Raw genomic sequence first — 15,323 nt, 5'->3', positions numbered from 1 at the left:
TCAACAGCTTCTACCCACAAGCCATAAGACTCCTGAACAGCTAATCATGGCTACCCGGACTATTTGCACTGCCCCCCCCACCCCATCCTTTTACGCTGCTGCTACTCTGTTAAGTATTTATGCATAGTCACTTTAACTCTACCCACATGTACATATTACCTCAACTACCTCAACTAGCCGGGGTGCCCCCCGCACATTGACTCTGCACCGTTACCCCCCTGTATATATAGCCTCCCTACTGTCACTTTATTTTACTTCTGCTCTTTGTTTTTCTCAACACTTTTTTTTGTTGTTGTTTTATTCTTACTTTTTTTGTTTAAAATAAACGCACTGTTGGTTAAGGGCTGTAAGTAAGCATTTCACTGTAATGTCTGCACTTGTTGTATTCGGCGCATGTGACCAATAAAATTTGATTTGATTTGATTTGATTTGATTTGATTAATGTCTGGAGACTGGCTAGGCCACTCCAGGACCTTAATGTGCTTCTTCTTGAGCCACTCCTTTGTTGCCTTGGCAGTGTGTTTTGGGTCATTGTCATGCTGGAATACCCATCCACGACCCATTTTCAATGCCCTGGCTGAGGGAAGGAGGTTCTCACCCAAGATTTGACGGTACATGGCCCCGTCCATCGGCCCTTTAATGCGGTGAAGTTGTCCTGTCCCCTTAGCAGAAAAACACCCCCAGAGCATAATGTTTCCACCTCCATGTTTGACGGTGGGGATGGGTTCTTGGGGTCATAGGCAGCATTCCTCCTCCTCCAAACACGGCGAGTTGAGTTGATGCCAAAGAGCTTGATTTTGGTCTCATCTGACCACAACACTTTCACCCAGTTCTCCTTTGAATCATTCAGATGTCCATTGGCAAACTTCAGACGGGCCTGTATATGTGCTTTCTTGAGCAGGGGGACCTTGAGGGCGCTGCAGGATTTCAGTCCTTCACGGCGTTGTCAGACTGGGGTGATGTGTATGCGGCAGTGAAGTCAGGCGCAGGACACAGAGGATCAGGAATGACTACTTTACTTCCAGTAATACGCACAAAAACAAAAGTCTCCAACACTAGAGGAGTAACACGCGGAGTGCGTAAAATAACGAGCTAGCAATGGCAAACATACGACAGGACAAAAGGACAATAACACACAAAGGCAAACATAAAACAAGGGAACTTATCAATACAAAATAAGAAACAGGTGTACAAACTAGACAACACAAGACACACACCGAAACATCGATCGGAATAACATAATGACGAACAGGTGTAAACAATACAGACAAAACTAAACAAACACCGATAACATCGAACGGCAGCAGCTAGTACTCCGGGGACGACGAACGCCGAAGCCTGCCCGAGCAAGGAGGAGGAGCAGCCTCGGCGGCATCCGTGACAGGCGTGGTGTGTTACCAATTGTTTTCTTGGTGACCATGGTCCCAGCTGCCTTGAGATCTTTGACAAGATCCTCCCATCCTCCATTGGCCTCAGCACTCCAGTTTAATAAAGGATAGGAGGCGTTGGGTGAGGTTGTGTCTCTCTCTGGCGGGAGGTAAGCTTGGCTTATATGGTGTCGAGTAAAGCTTAAACCTTGTATTTAGATTGTAGGTATTGTAGTTAGGTATTGCAGGTAGTTTATCTAGGTAGTTATCGTAGGTTATTGTAGGTAATTATTGTAGGTAAGTATTGTATTCGGCTGAGCCCGGTGAAGCACGAGGCTAGCTAACCCACTACCTGGACTAGCTAGCGGGTAGCTACTGGTAACTATTAGCAACTGTGGATAGTTGTTTCCAATGTTATTTCACGCTTAAGAGTACCTGTAATTATGCCAGCTAGCTGCCTACCATTCAGCTGTTTTTTTAACCTCATTATCTGAAGTGTTAACGTTAGGTAGTTAGTAGCTACTGTACTCGAAATGTAGCTAGCTTGTTGCTACCTGGATAGCTAACTAAACAATAGCTGGAACGACCTAGCTTTAATATTTGGAGACGCTTTCTCTCCGTTGGGACAGACGAAACTGGCTGAATCGATTCAGTGGCTAGCTTTGCACTTAACTGGCTAACAGTAGCTACTAAGGGTAAGTTATAACTTACATTTGTGTTTTGTTTTTACATACTGGTAACCAGAGTCGTTCAAGGGAATTTGGGACATGGGTGACTAGTTAACGTTAGCTTGGCTCTCTCTGTGTGTTCGTGCCGTGGGAGGAGGGTTTGGTTCGTTGGCTGAGAGCAATGGCTAGCTAGTATGATAACTATTCTAGCTAACTAACTGGCTGAATAAGTTGACGACGTACTCACTCAAACTGTCAAAACTAACCCAAAACTTTACACAACGTTAGACACGGACACGAATGATCTGCTGGTGGAATGTAAATGTAGTTCTGGGCTGATTCCTCACCGTTCTCATGATCATTGCAACTCCACGAGGTGAGAACTTGCATGGAGCCCCAGGCCAAGGGAGATTGACAGTTCTTTTGTGTTTCTTCCATTTGCGAATAATCGCACCAACTGTTGTCACCTTCTCACCAAGCTGCTTGGCGATGGTCTTGTAGACCATTCCAGCCTTGTGTAGGTCTACAATCTTGTCCCTGACATCCTTGGAGAGCTCTTTGGTCTTGGCCATGGTGGAGAGTTTGGAATCTGATTGATTGATTGCTTCTGTGGACAGGTGTCTTTTATACAGGTAACAAACTGAGATTAGGAGCACTCCCTTTAAGAGTGTGCTCCTAATCTCAGCTCGTTACCTGTATAAAAGACACCTGGGAGCCAGAAATCTTGCTGATTGAGAGGGGGTCAAATACTTATTTCCCTCATTAAAATGCAAATCAATCCATAACATTTTTGACATGCGTTTTTCTGGATTTTTTTGTTGTTATTCTGTCTCTCACTGTTCAAATAAACCTACCATTCAAATTATAGACAGATCATGTCTTTGTCAGTGGGCAAACGTACAAAATCAGCAGGGGATCAAATACTTTTTTCCCTTACTGTATGTCCCATTTAGATTGAATTGATATCTGACCCAGGACTGTTCTGGGTTCCTGGTCCAGGCCTTTGTGTAGCTGTGTTTTACAGATTTCAGTTCATGGCTGTACAGGCTTATCCGCTGGTTTGGCTTTGGACAAACCAGTGCTTCCTCAACCATTGCACCAATCACAGCCCCGAGGCGGTTTGGACAAACAAGTGCTTCCCCTACCATTGTACCAACCACAGCCCGAGGCGGTTTGGACAAACCAGATCTTCCCCAACCATTGCACTAACCACAGCCTGATGCGGTTCGGACAAACCAGTGCTTCCCCAACCATTGTACCAACCACAGCCCCGAGGCGGTTTGGACAAACCAGTGCTTCCCCAACCATTGTACCAACCACAGCCTGAGGCGGCTTAGTTTACCTGTAGCTCAACACGTTTGGTTTCTATTGTTTACAATTACAATTTGTATGCCAGAAGGTCTGGTTGGGGGGTATTTGTCCCCTTGTTAGCAGCCAATCACTTTTTACCCAAAACTAAGCTTGTTAGCAGACAATCCCTCTTTACCCAAAGCTAGGCTTATTAGCAGACAATCCCTCTTTACCCAAAGCTAGGCTTATTAGCAGACAATCCCTCTTTACCCAAAGCTAGGCTTATTAGCAGACAATCCCTCTTTACCAAAAGCTAGGCTCTTTAGCAGACAATCCCTCTTTACCCAAAGCTAGGCTTATTAGCAGACAATCCCTCTTTACCCAAAGCTAGGCTTATTAGCAGACAATCCCTCTTTACCCAAAGCTAGGCTTATTAGCAGACAATCCCTCTTTACCCAAAGCTAGGCTTGTTAGCAGACAATCCCTCTTTACCCAAAGCTAGGCTTATTAGCAGACAATCCCTCTTTACCCAAAGCTAGGCTTATTAGCAGACAATCCCTCTTTACCCAAAGCTAGGCTTGTTAGCGGACAATCCCTCTTTTCCCAAAGCTAGGCTTGTTAGCAGACAATCCCTCTTTACCCAAAGCTAGGCTCTTTAGTAGACAATCCCTCTTTACCCAAAGCTAGGCTTATTAGCAGACAATCCATCTTTACCCAAAGCTAGGCTTATTAGCAGACAATCCCTCTTTACCAAAAGCTAGGCTTATTAGCAGACAATCCCTCTTTACCAAAAGCTAGGCTTATTAGCAGACAATCCATCTTTACCAAAAGCTAGGCTTATTAGCAGACAATCCCTCTTTACCAAAAGCTAGGCTTATTAGCAGACAATCCCTCTTTACCCAAAGCTAGGCTTATTAGCAGACAATCCATCTTTACCCAAAGCTAGGCTTATTAGCAGACAATCCCTCTTTACCCAAAGCTAAGCTTGTTAGCAGACAATCCCTCTTTACCCAAAGCTAGGCTTATTAGCAGACAATCCCTCTTTACCCAAAGCTAAGCTTGTTAGCAGACAATCCCTCTTTACCCAAAGCTAGGCTTGTTAGCAGACAATCCCTCTTTAACCAAAGCTAGGCTCGTCCGGGTTTGGCTGGGGTAGGCCGTCATTGTAAATAAGAATTTGTTCTTAATAATAATAATAATAATATATAATATTATTATTAATTTGTTCTTAACTGACTTGCCTAGTTAAATAAAGGTTAAATAAAAAAATATAAAAAACAGACAATCCCTCTTTACCCAAAGCTAGGCTTATTAGCAGACAATCCCTCTTTACCCAAAGCTAGGCTTATTAGCAGACAATCCATCTTTAGCTGCAACCCTCTCTCACTCTGCAGTCTGGAACAGAAAAGTTATATTTGTTTTTCTAGTTATCTGGCACCTCTCCTTTCCTCTTCTCAAACTGGCACCTCTCCCAGCCTAAAGTTTAATTCAGTGTCTTAATATATTCTTGTGAATAATTTATGAGTTCTCTCTGAGCCCTACAGGGACTGGGTTCTCCCTGAGCCCAATAGGGACTGGGTTCTCCCTGAACCTGTAAGAGTGAGTCAGATATTATGCCATTTAAAAATGCAATTACATTATTTTACAGTAAACATATACTGACACAGTATATCATCTGTATGACATATTTACGGTGGTATACAGTGCATGTATGACATATGTACTGTGATATACTTTACTGTAAAATAATGTTATGTATTTTTAAATGCCATAATATCTGACTCACTCCTGCTAGGTTCACGCTCTATAACATCCTTTCCTCACACAGGAAGCAGTGCAGGTCCTAATCCAGGCACTTGTCATCTCCAGTCTGGACTACTGTAACTGTCTGTTGGCTGGGTTCATGCTCTACAACATCCGCAGAGTACATCATATCAATTACATCTTATAGTTAATATAAGTTAGTATTTTCTCCAGAGTGGTGATGGCGATGGAGAGGTTTTTTACCCCTGGAGGGATGGAGGGGGGGAGGGATGGAGTGATGGACCCTAACCGATGTTGAGATGATTGGTGCCTGGCGACGGGGTATTGAGCCCAGTAACAAGCAGAGCAGACGCCATGAGACAGACCCCTGTGTGTATGCGTGCGTGCGTGCGTGTGTGTGTGTGTGTGTGTGTGTGTGTCAAACGAACAGGTCACTCTGCTCTGAGTGGGAAGACACAGAGAGATGAGAAATGGATTCCAATAAGGCTTTTCTAAATGACAGAGCTTTGGTGAGATAACGCTCCCTTTTTCAGGGATGAGAGGGTTGCCAACAATTAAATGAAAGAGCGCAGATAGAGAGAGAGAGAGAGAGAGAGGAGAGGGGGAGACAGAGGAAAGAGATGGGGAAGAGAGAGATTAAGAGGGGGGAGGGAGAGAGAGAGGGGGGGAGACAGAGGAAAGAGATGGGGGAAGAGAGATTAAGAGGGGGGAGAGAGAGAGAGAGAGAGAGACAGAGAGAGAGAGAGAGAGAGAGAGAGAGAGAGAGAGAGAGAGAGAGAGAGAGAGAGGGGGCAGAGGAAAGAGATGGGGAAGAGAGAGATTAAGAGGGGGAGGGAGAGAGAAGAGAGAGGGGGAGGGAGAGAGAAGAGAGAGATAGAGAGAGGGGGAGGGAGAGAGAGGAGAGAGAGAGAACAGGAGATGGAGGAAGAGAGAGAGGGAGAGCAGGGAGAGGGGGTGGGGAGAGAGAGAGGGGGTGGGGAAAGAGAGAGAGGGTGGGGAAAGAGAGGGGGTTGGGGAGAGAGAGGGGGGGTTAACTGTAGCTCTCAAGGGAGAATGTTCCTGTTCCTTGAAGTGTTAGCAGACTCTGTTGAAATAAAAATATCACATATCCGGCTTTACCAAGCTGTGCTGTTTATCCATGGGATCAGTATGTCATACCCTGTGAGTCATTCCTGAAAGTCTCACGACACTAAGATAATTGATTCATAGATTTCACTTCCCAATGTAAAGTGGACTTTGAGCAGGCACTGGATATTAAAATGTATGTTCAGTTCAGCAAATAACAAACAGAGACAGTGGGAAAAGTGGGAGGGTTGAGCGAGACTACAAATTCAAAGGCAAACTACTTTTCTATAGCCTACTCAAGGGAGAGAAAAACATAGCTAGACTGTTGTTTTACTATTAAACTCAATGCTGCTATTGTTTTTAATTTTGTAAAGCAGCTTGTGTTTCTTAACCAGGCAAATGATAGCTTACTAAAAGGCTGGTGGTGACTGTTTAGCCACGGGGAAGCAAGCAAGAGAGTCGCCTGCACGATGTGTATCATCGGAGGCGGAGCCTGTCTGCCCACACTCATCACCAGCTGATGTAGGCTGTGTTTGCTGGGTGTGATGCGTCCTTCCCACTGCTGGTCAGAACTGCGCATCTGTACTGCTAATATTAATTGTGTTTATCACTGAAAAGCTCTCAATCTCTCCAAAAACTCTTGTCCAGTCCACTTAGTAGTCAGATTTTAGTAACAGAGAAAAAAAAAATCTGGTCTTGTTTTAGTCAACTGAAATTAAAAATAATTTGCGTTTAGTTAAAGTTTTTTCTGGGTCTATTTAATCAGTTATAGTCTCGTCAATATTTCTGTCCCTATTTTTGTTGACTAAATTCACGTTTTTAAAACCCCTTAGTGTCGATGTCCATTCCCCCTCGGAAATTGAATTAGCATAATAAAAAATCCCCATAAAAATCTGTCAATTTAAGCTAGATGCGTCTCAATCCACCGCATCCGATGATGTTGCACTTCCGCATCTTAGGTGAAAGGTGACAGAACTAGAGCGGTGTTTGTCAGACCATGAGACAACCTGAAAATCGATTTGAGACTCTCAAGAACACGACGGTGTTCTCCGTTTTTCTCTACGACCCCCACAAGCGTCTTGGGACTCGTCTGATGTCGGTACAGACGATCTGCCAACTTCTATCTGTAGCGTCCGAAAGGTGAGACTCTCACGAACACGTACCTGTCGGTTGTTTTGCTCTAGGACGCCCACATGCCTCACGACTCGTCTGAAGGTCCTCCGGTACCAGTTGAAAAAAATGATGAAATTATATTTGAAGAACGTTTACTGCCAAAAAATAAGGGTTTAAATGCATGTAAATAAAACAATTACAAATGTTTCCTGATCTTTCTTATATCTCTCAGATATAGGACAGACACTTTCGAACAAACTTCCTTTTGATTTTTTGGGGGGACTATCTGTTGTTCCATGTAGTGAATCTGTTATTCAATGTGTTTGTATGGGCTAATAGCAGTAAGGACTATCTGTTGTTCCATGTAGTGAATCTGTTATTCAATGTGTTTGTATGGGCTAATAGCAGTAAGGACTATCTGTTGTTCCATGTAGTGAATCTGTTATTCAATGTGTTTGTATGGGCTAATAGCAGTAAGGACTATCTGTTGTTCCATGTAGTGAATCTGTTATTCCATGTGTTTGTATGGGCTAATAGCAGTAAGGACTATCTGTTGTTCCATGTAGTGAATCTGTTATTCAATGTGTTTGTATGGGCTAATAGCAGTAAGGACTATCTGTTGTTCCATGTAGTGAATCTGTTATTCAATGTGTTTGTATGGGCTAATAGCAGTAAGGACTATCTGTTGTTCCATGTAGTGAATCTGTTATTCAATGTGTTTGTATGGGCTAATAGCAGTAAGGACTATCTGTTGTTCCATGTAGTGAATCTGTTATTCAATGTGTTTGTATGGGCTAATAGCAGTAAGGGAAAATTAAAATATTCATCAAACATTTTTTATATATATTTGTTTGATACTTCAATGGGTCTTAAAATTCTAAATCAAATAGCTAAATTATCCTCGGTTTGACATTCTTAAAACAATTCCATATAGCTTAGTAGAACCCCCTCCCCCCGTCTTAGACAGAGCTCAGACTGTAGCGGGTTAACAAACCTGCTAATATTGCTGCACTTGCTTAGTCTAGGGGTCTTAAAATTCTAAATCAAATAGCTAAATGATCCTTGGTATGACATTCTTAAAACAATTCCATATAGCTTAGTAGAACCCCTAGTTAACTGGTCTGTAACCTAATTTAAGATGTGTGGAAGTAAGCATGCACAACTAGGTGTTTAATGTCTGTAGCCAGGAGACAGCTACCTTACCTTAGGTCCAGGGCCAGCTCCGTCTTGACCTCTTGGTTGGCCAGTCCAAGCAGATAAATGATTTGTTCAGATGGTGACGAAAAAGAAAACGTATATAAAAAATATTTTAAAAAATTAAAAGAAAGGAAAGGCCTCATGGAACAAAACCAGCAGCTGGGACACTGACACATGATCATATTCATTTACTGCACCTGATGTGCTTATCAGCCTATGTAGTTAATTATAATCCTAAAGGGTAAAAAGACATTCAGGTTCAGATGAACTCTCAGCATTACGGAGTTGGAACACATGTTTAATGTAATATACTGTAGATTAGGGCCTGTGTCCCAAATAGCACCCTGCTACCTTTTGGGACGCAGACTAGATAGAGGCTTTGAACTGGGGGAGAGTGTCATAATCACAACAGAGAGAAAGAAAGAGGTTTCTTCTAAACACCAATGACAAGTGTTTCTTTTTTTTAAATATCAACTTAAAAATCGTCTTTTGAAGTTCAGGATTGCTCCCTTCAGCTGCCAGGGTTTGTTAAAAACAATTCCACTGAACTGAATTTAGTTTTGTATTAAAGAGCTACAGGACTGTCAGAGTTCTCAGCTGATCAGTTTTAGAGGCAGTTTTGAAAGGCAGGCTGTGGAAATGTCAGATCAAATGTCAGAGATAAAGTGATTATACTTTGAGGGAGGGAAAAACAGAATGACTGTGTTTATTTTGGATTGTGTGATGGAATTTATTCCTGTGTTGAATCATTTTGTGAATGAAAGCTCATCCACAATAGAGTCATTCCATATGTCTACGGGACCTGTGACACGAGGTCTACAGACAATCACGGACTACAAAAGGAAATCCAGCCACGTCGGTCTCGCTTCCAGACAAGCTAAACACCTTCTTCGCCCGCTTTGAGGATAACACAGTGCCACCGATGCGGCCCACTACCAAGGACTGTGGCCTCTCCTTCTCCGTAGCCGACGTGAGTAAGACGTTTAAGCATGTTAACCCCCGCAAGGCTGCCGGGCCCAGACGGCATCCCTAGCCGCGTCCTCAGAGCATGCGCAGACCAGCTGGCTGGTGTGTTTACGGACATATTCAATCTCTCCCTATCCCAGTCTGCTGTCCCCACATGCTTCAAGATGGCCACCATTGTTCCTGTACCCAAGAAAGCAAAGGTAACTGAACTAAATGACTATCGCCCCATAGCACTCACCTCTGTCATCATGAAGTGCTTTGAGAGACTAGTCAAGGATCATATCACCTCTACCTTACCTGTCACCCTAGACCCACTTCAATTTGCTTACCGCCCCAATAGATCCACAGACGATGCAATCGCCATCACACTGCACACTGCCCTATCCCATCTGGACAAGAGGAATACCTATGTAAGAATGCTGTTCATTGACTATAGCTCAGCATTCAACACCATAGTACCCTCCAAGCTCATCATTAAGCTTGAGGCCCTGGGTCTGAACCCCGCCCTGTGCAACTGCGTCCTGGACTTCCTGACGGGCCGCCCCCAGGTGGTGGAGGTAGGAAACAACATCTCCACTTCGCTGATCCTCAACACTGGGGCCCCACAAGGGTGCGTGCTCAGCCCCCTCCTGTACTCCCTGTTCACCCATGACTGCGTGGCCAAGCACGCCTCCAACTCAATCATCAAGTTTGCAGCTGACACAAAAGTAATAGTCTTGATTACCAACAATGACGAGACCGCCTACAGGGAGGAGGTGAGGGATCCGGGAGTGTGGTGCCAGGAAAATAACCTCTCACTCAACGTCAACAAAACAAAGGAGATGATCGTGGACTTCAGGAAACAGCAGAGGGAACACGCCCCTATCCACATTGACGGGACAGCAGTGGGGAAGGTGGAATGCTTCAAGTGCCTTGGCGTACACATCACTGACAAACTGAAATGGTCCACCCATGCAGACAGTGTGGTGAAGAAGGCGCCTCTTCAACCTCAGGAGGCTGAAGAAATTTGGCTTGGCACCTAAAAACCCTCACAAACTTTTACAGATGCACAATTGAGAGCATCCTGTCGGGCTGTATCATCGCCTGGTACGGCAACTGCACCACCCGCAACTGCAGGGCTCTCCAGAGGGTGGTGCGGTCTGCCGAACGCATTACCGGAGGCAAACTACCCGCCCTCAAGGACACCTACAGCACCCGATGTCACAGGAAGGCCAAAATGATCATCAAGGACATCAACCACACGAGCCACTGCCTTTTCACCCCGCTATCATCCAGAAGGCGAAGTCAGTACAGGTGCATCAACGCTGGGACCGAGAGAATGAAAAACAGCTTCTATCTCAAGGCCATCAGACTGTTCATTTGCCATCACTAGCACATTAGAGGCTGCTGCTGCCTATTGAAATCACTGGCCACTTTAAGAAATGGAACACTAGTCACTTGAATAATGTTTACATATCTTGCATGACTCATCTCATATGTATATACTGTATTCTATAATATTCTACTGTATCTTAGTCCTTGCCGCTCTGGCATTGCTTGTCCATATAGGTATATATGTATATATTCTTAAATTCCATTCCTTACTTAGATTGTGTGTATTTGGGTATATGTTGTGAAATTGTTAGATATTACATCTGCTAAACACATGTATGTGACAAATAAAATTTGATTTGATTTGTTTTCAAAGAGATTGGATTCTTAGCAGTGATTTGTTTGATTGGATTATTCTGTCCTCTCAATCCTTATACTATATTAATCCCTCTGACCTATAGACGGGTTGGTTGTTTAGCAATAAAACTGATGCCTGCACAACAATGGGTTAAAAACTGACGGGGCTGGCTTAGATTGTTGACAATATTTTAACTATATTTCGTCTCCAAATGTTTATTGAAAACATAAATAAATTTGAGCACTTGTTGTCTCTCAAATGCATCATTACAGTTGTTGGTTAGCTAGCTAGCAAGTTTTATCCATATTAGCATTAGACGTAACAGTCAAACAAGACATGGTATCAAGAACAAGATAAAACTCGCTAAAACGAGCAAGCTACGATTCCCCACATGGCAGCTTCTTGTCCTTGTTGATAGCTACACTGCCTTCAGAAAGTATTCATACCCCTTGTCTTGTTCCACATTGTGTTGTTGTTCCAGCCTGAATTCAAAATGGATTACATTGATTTTTTTCTCTCACCCATCTACACACAATACCCCATAATGACAAAGTGAAAACATGTGTTTTTAGAGAAATATTAGCAAATGTATTGAAAATGAAATACAGAAATATGTAATTTACATAAGTATTCACACCCCCTGAGTCAATACATGTTAGAATGACCTTTGGCAGCGATTACAGCTGTGAGTCTTTCTGGGTAAGTCTCTAAGAGCCCTTCACACCTGGATTGTACAATATTTGCACATTATTATTTTAAATATTCTTCAAGCTGTGTCAAGTTGGTTGTTGATCATTGCTAGACAGCCACTTCCAAGACGTGCCATAGATTTCCAAGCCGATTTAAGTCAAAACTGTAACTAGGCCACTCAGAAACATACAATGTCGTCTTGGTAAGCAATGTCGTCTTGGCCTTGTGTTTTAAGTTATTGTCCTGCTGAAGGTGAATTTGTCTCCCATTGTCTGTTGGAAAGCAGACCGAACCAGGTTTTGCTCTAGGATTTTGCCTGTTCTTAGCTCTGTTCCATTCATTTTTATCCTAAAGATAAGCTCCCTAGTCGTTGCCGATGACAAGCATACCCATAACATGATGCAGCCACCACCATGCTTGAAAATATGAAGAGTGGTACTCAATGATGTGTTTGTTGTGTTGGAATTTCCCCAAACCTAACGCTTTATATTCAGGACAGAAAGTTAATTTCTTTGCCACATTTTTTGCAGTTTTACTTTAGTGCCTTGTTGCAAACAGGATACATGTTTTGGAATATTTTTATTCTGTACATGCTTCCTTCTTTTCACTTTGTATTGTGAAGTAACAACAATGTTGTTGATCCATACTCAGTTTTATCCTATTAAACTCTGTAACTGTTTTAAAGTCACCATTGGCCTCATGGTGAAATCCCTTAGCGGTTTCCTTCGTCTCCGGCAACTGAGTTAGGACTTGTTAAGTACATTCCCAGGTATAGAGTGTAACATAGTCCTCCCAGACCCACATAGCTACTGGGACCCTATGTCCAACCCTAACCTCTATGTCCAACCCTAACATTAACCCCTATGTCCTGTTTCTAACCCTAACCCTCTGTCCTGTCTCCCTCCCAGGTGTAGAGTGTAACATAGTCCTCCCAGACCCTCATACCTACTGGGACCCGGTGTTCGGCACCTGCGTCTTCCTCTTCTCCTTCCTCATCCCAGTTACCATCATCAGTGTCTGCTACAGCCTGATGGTCAATCGCCTTCGCAGCGTCCGCATCCTGTCCGGCTCCAAGGAGAGGGATCGTAATCTGCGCCGCATCACCCGCATGGTCCTGGTCGTAGTGGTGGCCTTCGTGGTCTGCTGGACCCCCATCCAGATCATGGCTCTGGCCCAGTTGCTGGGCTTCAACCTGGGTAGCCTCCTCACGATGGCCCTGATGCACTTCTGTATCGCGCTGGGCTACGTCAACAGCAGTCTCAACCCAGTCCTCTACGCCTTCCTGGACGAGAACTTCAAGAGGTGCTTCAGGGAGTTCTGCCACCCGGGTCCGTTCCGCCTGGACGGCCGGCAGCAGTCGGGTCGGATGAGGAGCATCGCCCGCGAGGTTGCCTACAACTGCAAAACGGCGGACGGGAATATGAACCCCGCATGACTAGGCGTGGAGCTGCCCCTGGTCTGCCAGGAGCCCCAGAACAACCACCACCAGGGGACAGGGAACTCCAACACGGAGCTCACCCAGATCACTACCCTCTAGCAGCACGTCGGCCCCCTGGGCTGGGGCCGAACGAGGACGAGCCAGGGTAGGGGCAGAGCCAGGGGGCCGGAGGTGGCCCGGGGCAGGGGCAGTGTCCGAATGGCCTGGTTGGTGCCGGAGCCGGATCTGGGCCGGAGTGGCTTGGAGGCCGAATAGCAGGGTCACGTACTCTAACAGACATTCTACTAGGGACTAAAGGGGCTCTACTTTTCTGTGTCTTTAGTAAACATGGATGTCATTTTGCCTTATTTTAATTGATTGATCATTTTCGGGCCGATTTAAATTTCAGAGTTTAGGTCTGTGAGTTTAGGTCTGTGAGTTTAGGTCTGTGAGTTTAGGTCTGTGTGCTTCAAGGACAATTTCCGCGAAAGTCTACCGTTTTTGCGCACACTTATCTCAACTCTGAGTCTGGCCCGTTGTTGGTTGGTTGATTCGTTATGTTGTCATTTTTTCGTTGTGTTGTACTTTTTTGTCTGTTTATATTCTGTAAGTGGAGGTTCAGTTTTTTTTTGTGTATTTCAGTTTTATTTTGTTCGAGATGAACAACTTATCTGATTCCATGGCCTTAGATATCAAGCGTGTTAGTCCTTGATAGTGCTTTACTGTTAGTTTTCCATACCTGTTTGTTTTCTATTACCTTGCAAGTGTTGTGTAGGAACAGGCAAGACATCACAACAGAGACTTGCTTGTTGAGGCCTTTATTCATTGTTACCGATGAAATAATCATAGATGATGATGCTGCCTGACGTTCCACGTATATATATATCTTTGCTTGGCGTCCTGTAAAAAAAGAAGCAACGATATTTTGTATTACAATGTGTTTTGGAGCAGCACAGTCTTAAAGTATTATTACTTAAAAAGGGAAAAACAAGGTGCGGCAAAATTTAAATATATAATTATATATAATGTGGTGTGCATAGAAATATAATTAATTATATTCATAATATTTTTATGGTGGTGTTACTCTGTATATATAGACATGCTGTATAGAAAGGTATGTAAAAGTATATAAGTATTGTTACAGTCATCTATCTAAGACACTTCTAAGACATCTGTCTTTCTTTATGAATCATGTTATTTGTGTATATTTGCATCTTGTTGTTTACTGTTTGTGTGCAAAAGTGCAGGTAGAATCTTTCCTAGGGTTGCAAAATTCTGGTAACTTTCCCAAAATTCCCAGGTTTTTAAAAAGGTCTTGGTTGGGGGATTCCAGATTTCCTGCTTATCCCCTTCCGGTTCCTGGAATATTTCAACCAGGTTTTTCTGGAATAGCAGGGAATTTTGGGAAAGTTACCAGAATTTTGCAACCCTAGTCTTTCCATTAGTTTACATTTCCAGACCACTTGAATGTCAACAGAATATTCTCAAAAAGCCAAATCTAGCAAAAAAAAATGTTGTTGTCATTATTATTACAAGAGCAAAACAGTGTTTGCGTAAATGGTTGTTGCTGTAATGAAGATTGTAACAGTATGTTTGCTCATGAACTGCATTTTACGTAGCTATTTATTATTATTAATTAGTGGCTCAGTTGCTGATGCTAAAGACAGTTTGTATGCTAGCCAGCTTGTTGTTGATGCTAAAGAACATTTGCCGAAGCGTGAATTTGAAATGTGTATATTTTTATCTGCGTATTAATAAAATGGCGTTGATGGGAAGCGTCCTTTGTTTTTGTTTAATTCTCTTTGGTAATCCGATAATAGAAAATGTATTATCAACCCTCATAGAATAACCACTTAAAAGAATTGTTCATCTAAAATAAAGTTTTACCTATATATTTCGATTTACCTTATGCTTTTGAGAGCATCGCTAGCTGGGTCCATTCGTTTCCATTATTATTGCTACATATTCAAAAATGATAGTCAGGAGATGGTGTGCATTGCTAAATAACACACTAACGGACATTCAGACTTGTCTGGATTAGGGTTGCAAAATTCTGGTAACTTGGTTGTCCAGAAATCCTGGTTGGAAGATTCTCGGAACCAGAAGGGGATAAGCAG

General features: G+C 43.3%; 1 protein-coding gene across 1 annotated transcript in view; it reads left to right on the top strand.

Moving 5' to 3' along the window:
* LOC121546187 (nociceptin receptor-like) overlaps nt 1–14,975 on the top strand; it is a 17,065-nt gene extending 2,090 nt beyond the window's left edge. Inside the window, exon 2 of the mRNA XM_045209318.1 lies at nt 12,698–14,975. Coding sequence (XP_045065253.1) covers nt 12,698–13,224 — 527 coding nt within the window. The 3' untranslated portion in view covers nt 13,225–14,975. The remainder of the gene's footprint in view (nt 1–12,697) is intronic.
* Nucleotides 14,976–15,323: the final 348 nt, after the last annotated feature.

The sequence above is a fragment of the Coregonus clupeaformis genome, chromosome 30 (assembly GCF_020615455.1).
Source record: "Coregonus clupeaformis isolate EN_2021a chromosome 30, ASM2061545v1, whole genome shotgun sequence".
In the NCBI taxonomy this organism is placed as follows: Eukaryota; Metazoa; Chordata; class Actinopteri; order Salmoniformes; family Salmonidae; genus Coregonus; species Coregonus clupeaformis.
Note: the sequence above shows the minus strand (reverse complement) of the source record. Positions and strands in the feature narration are given on the sequence as shown.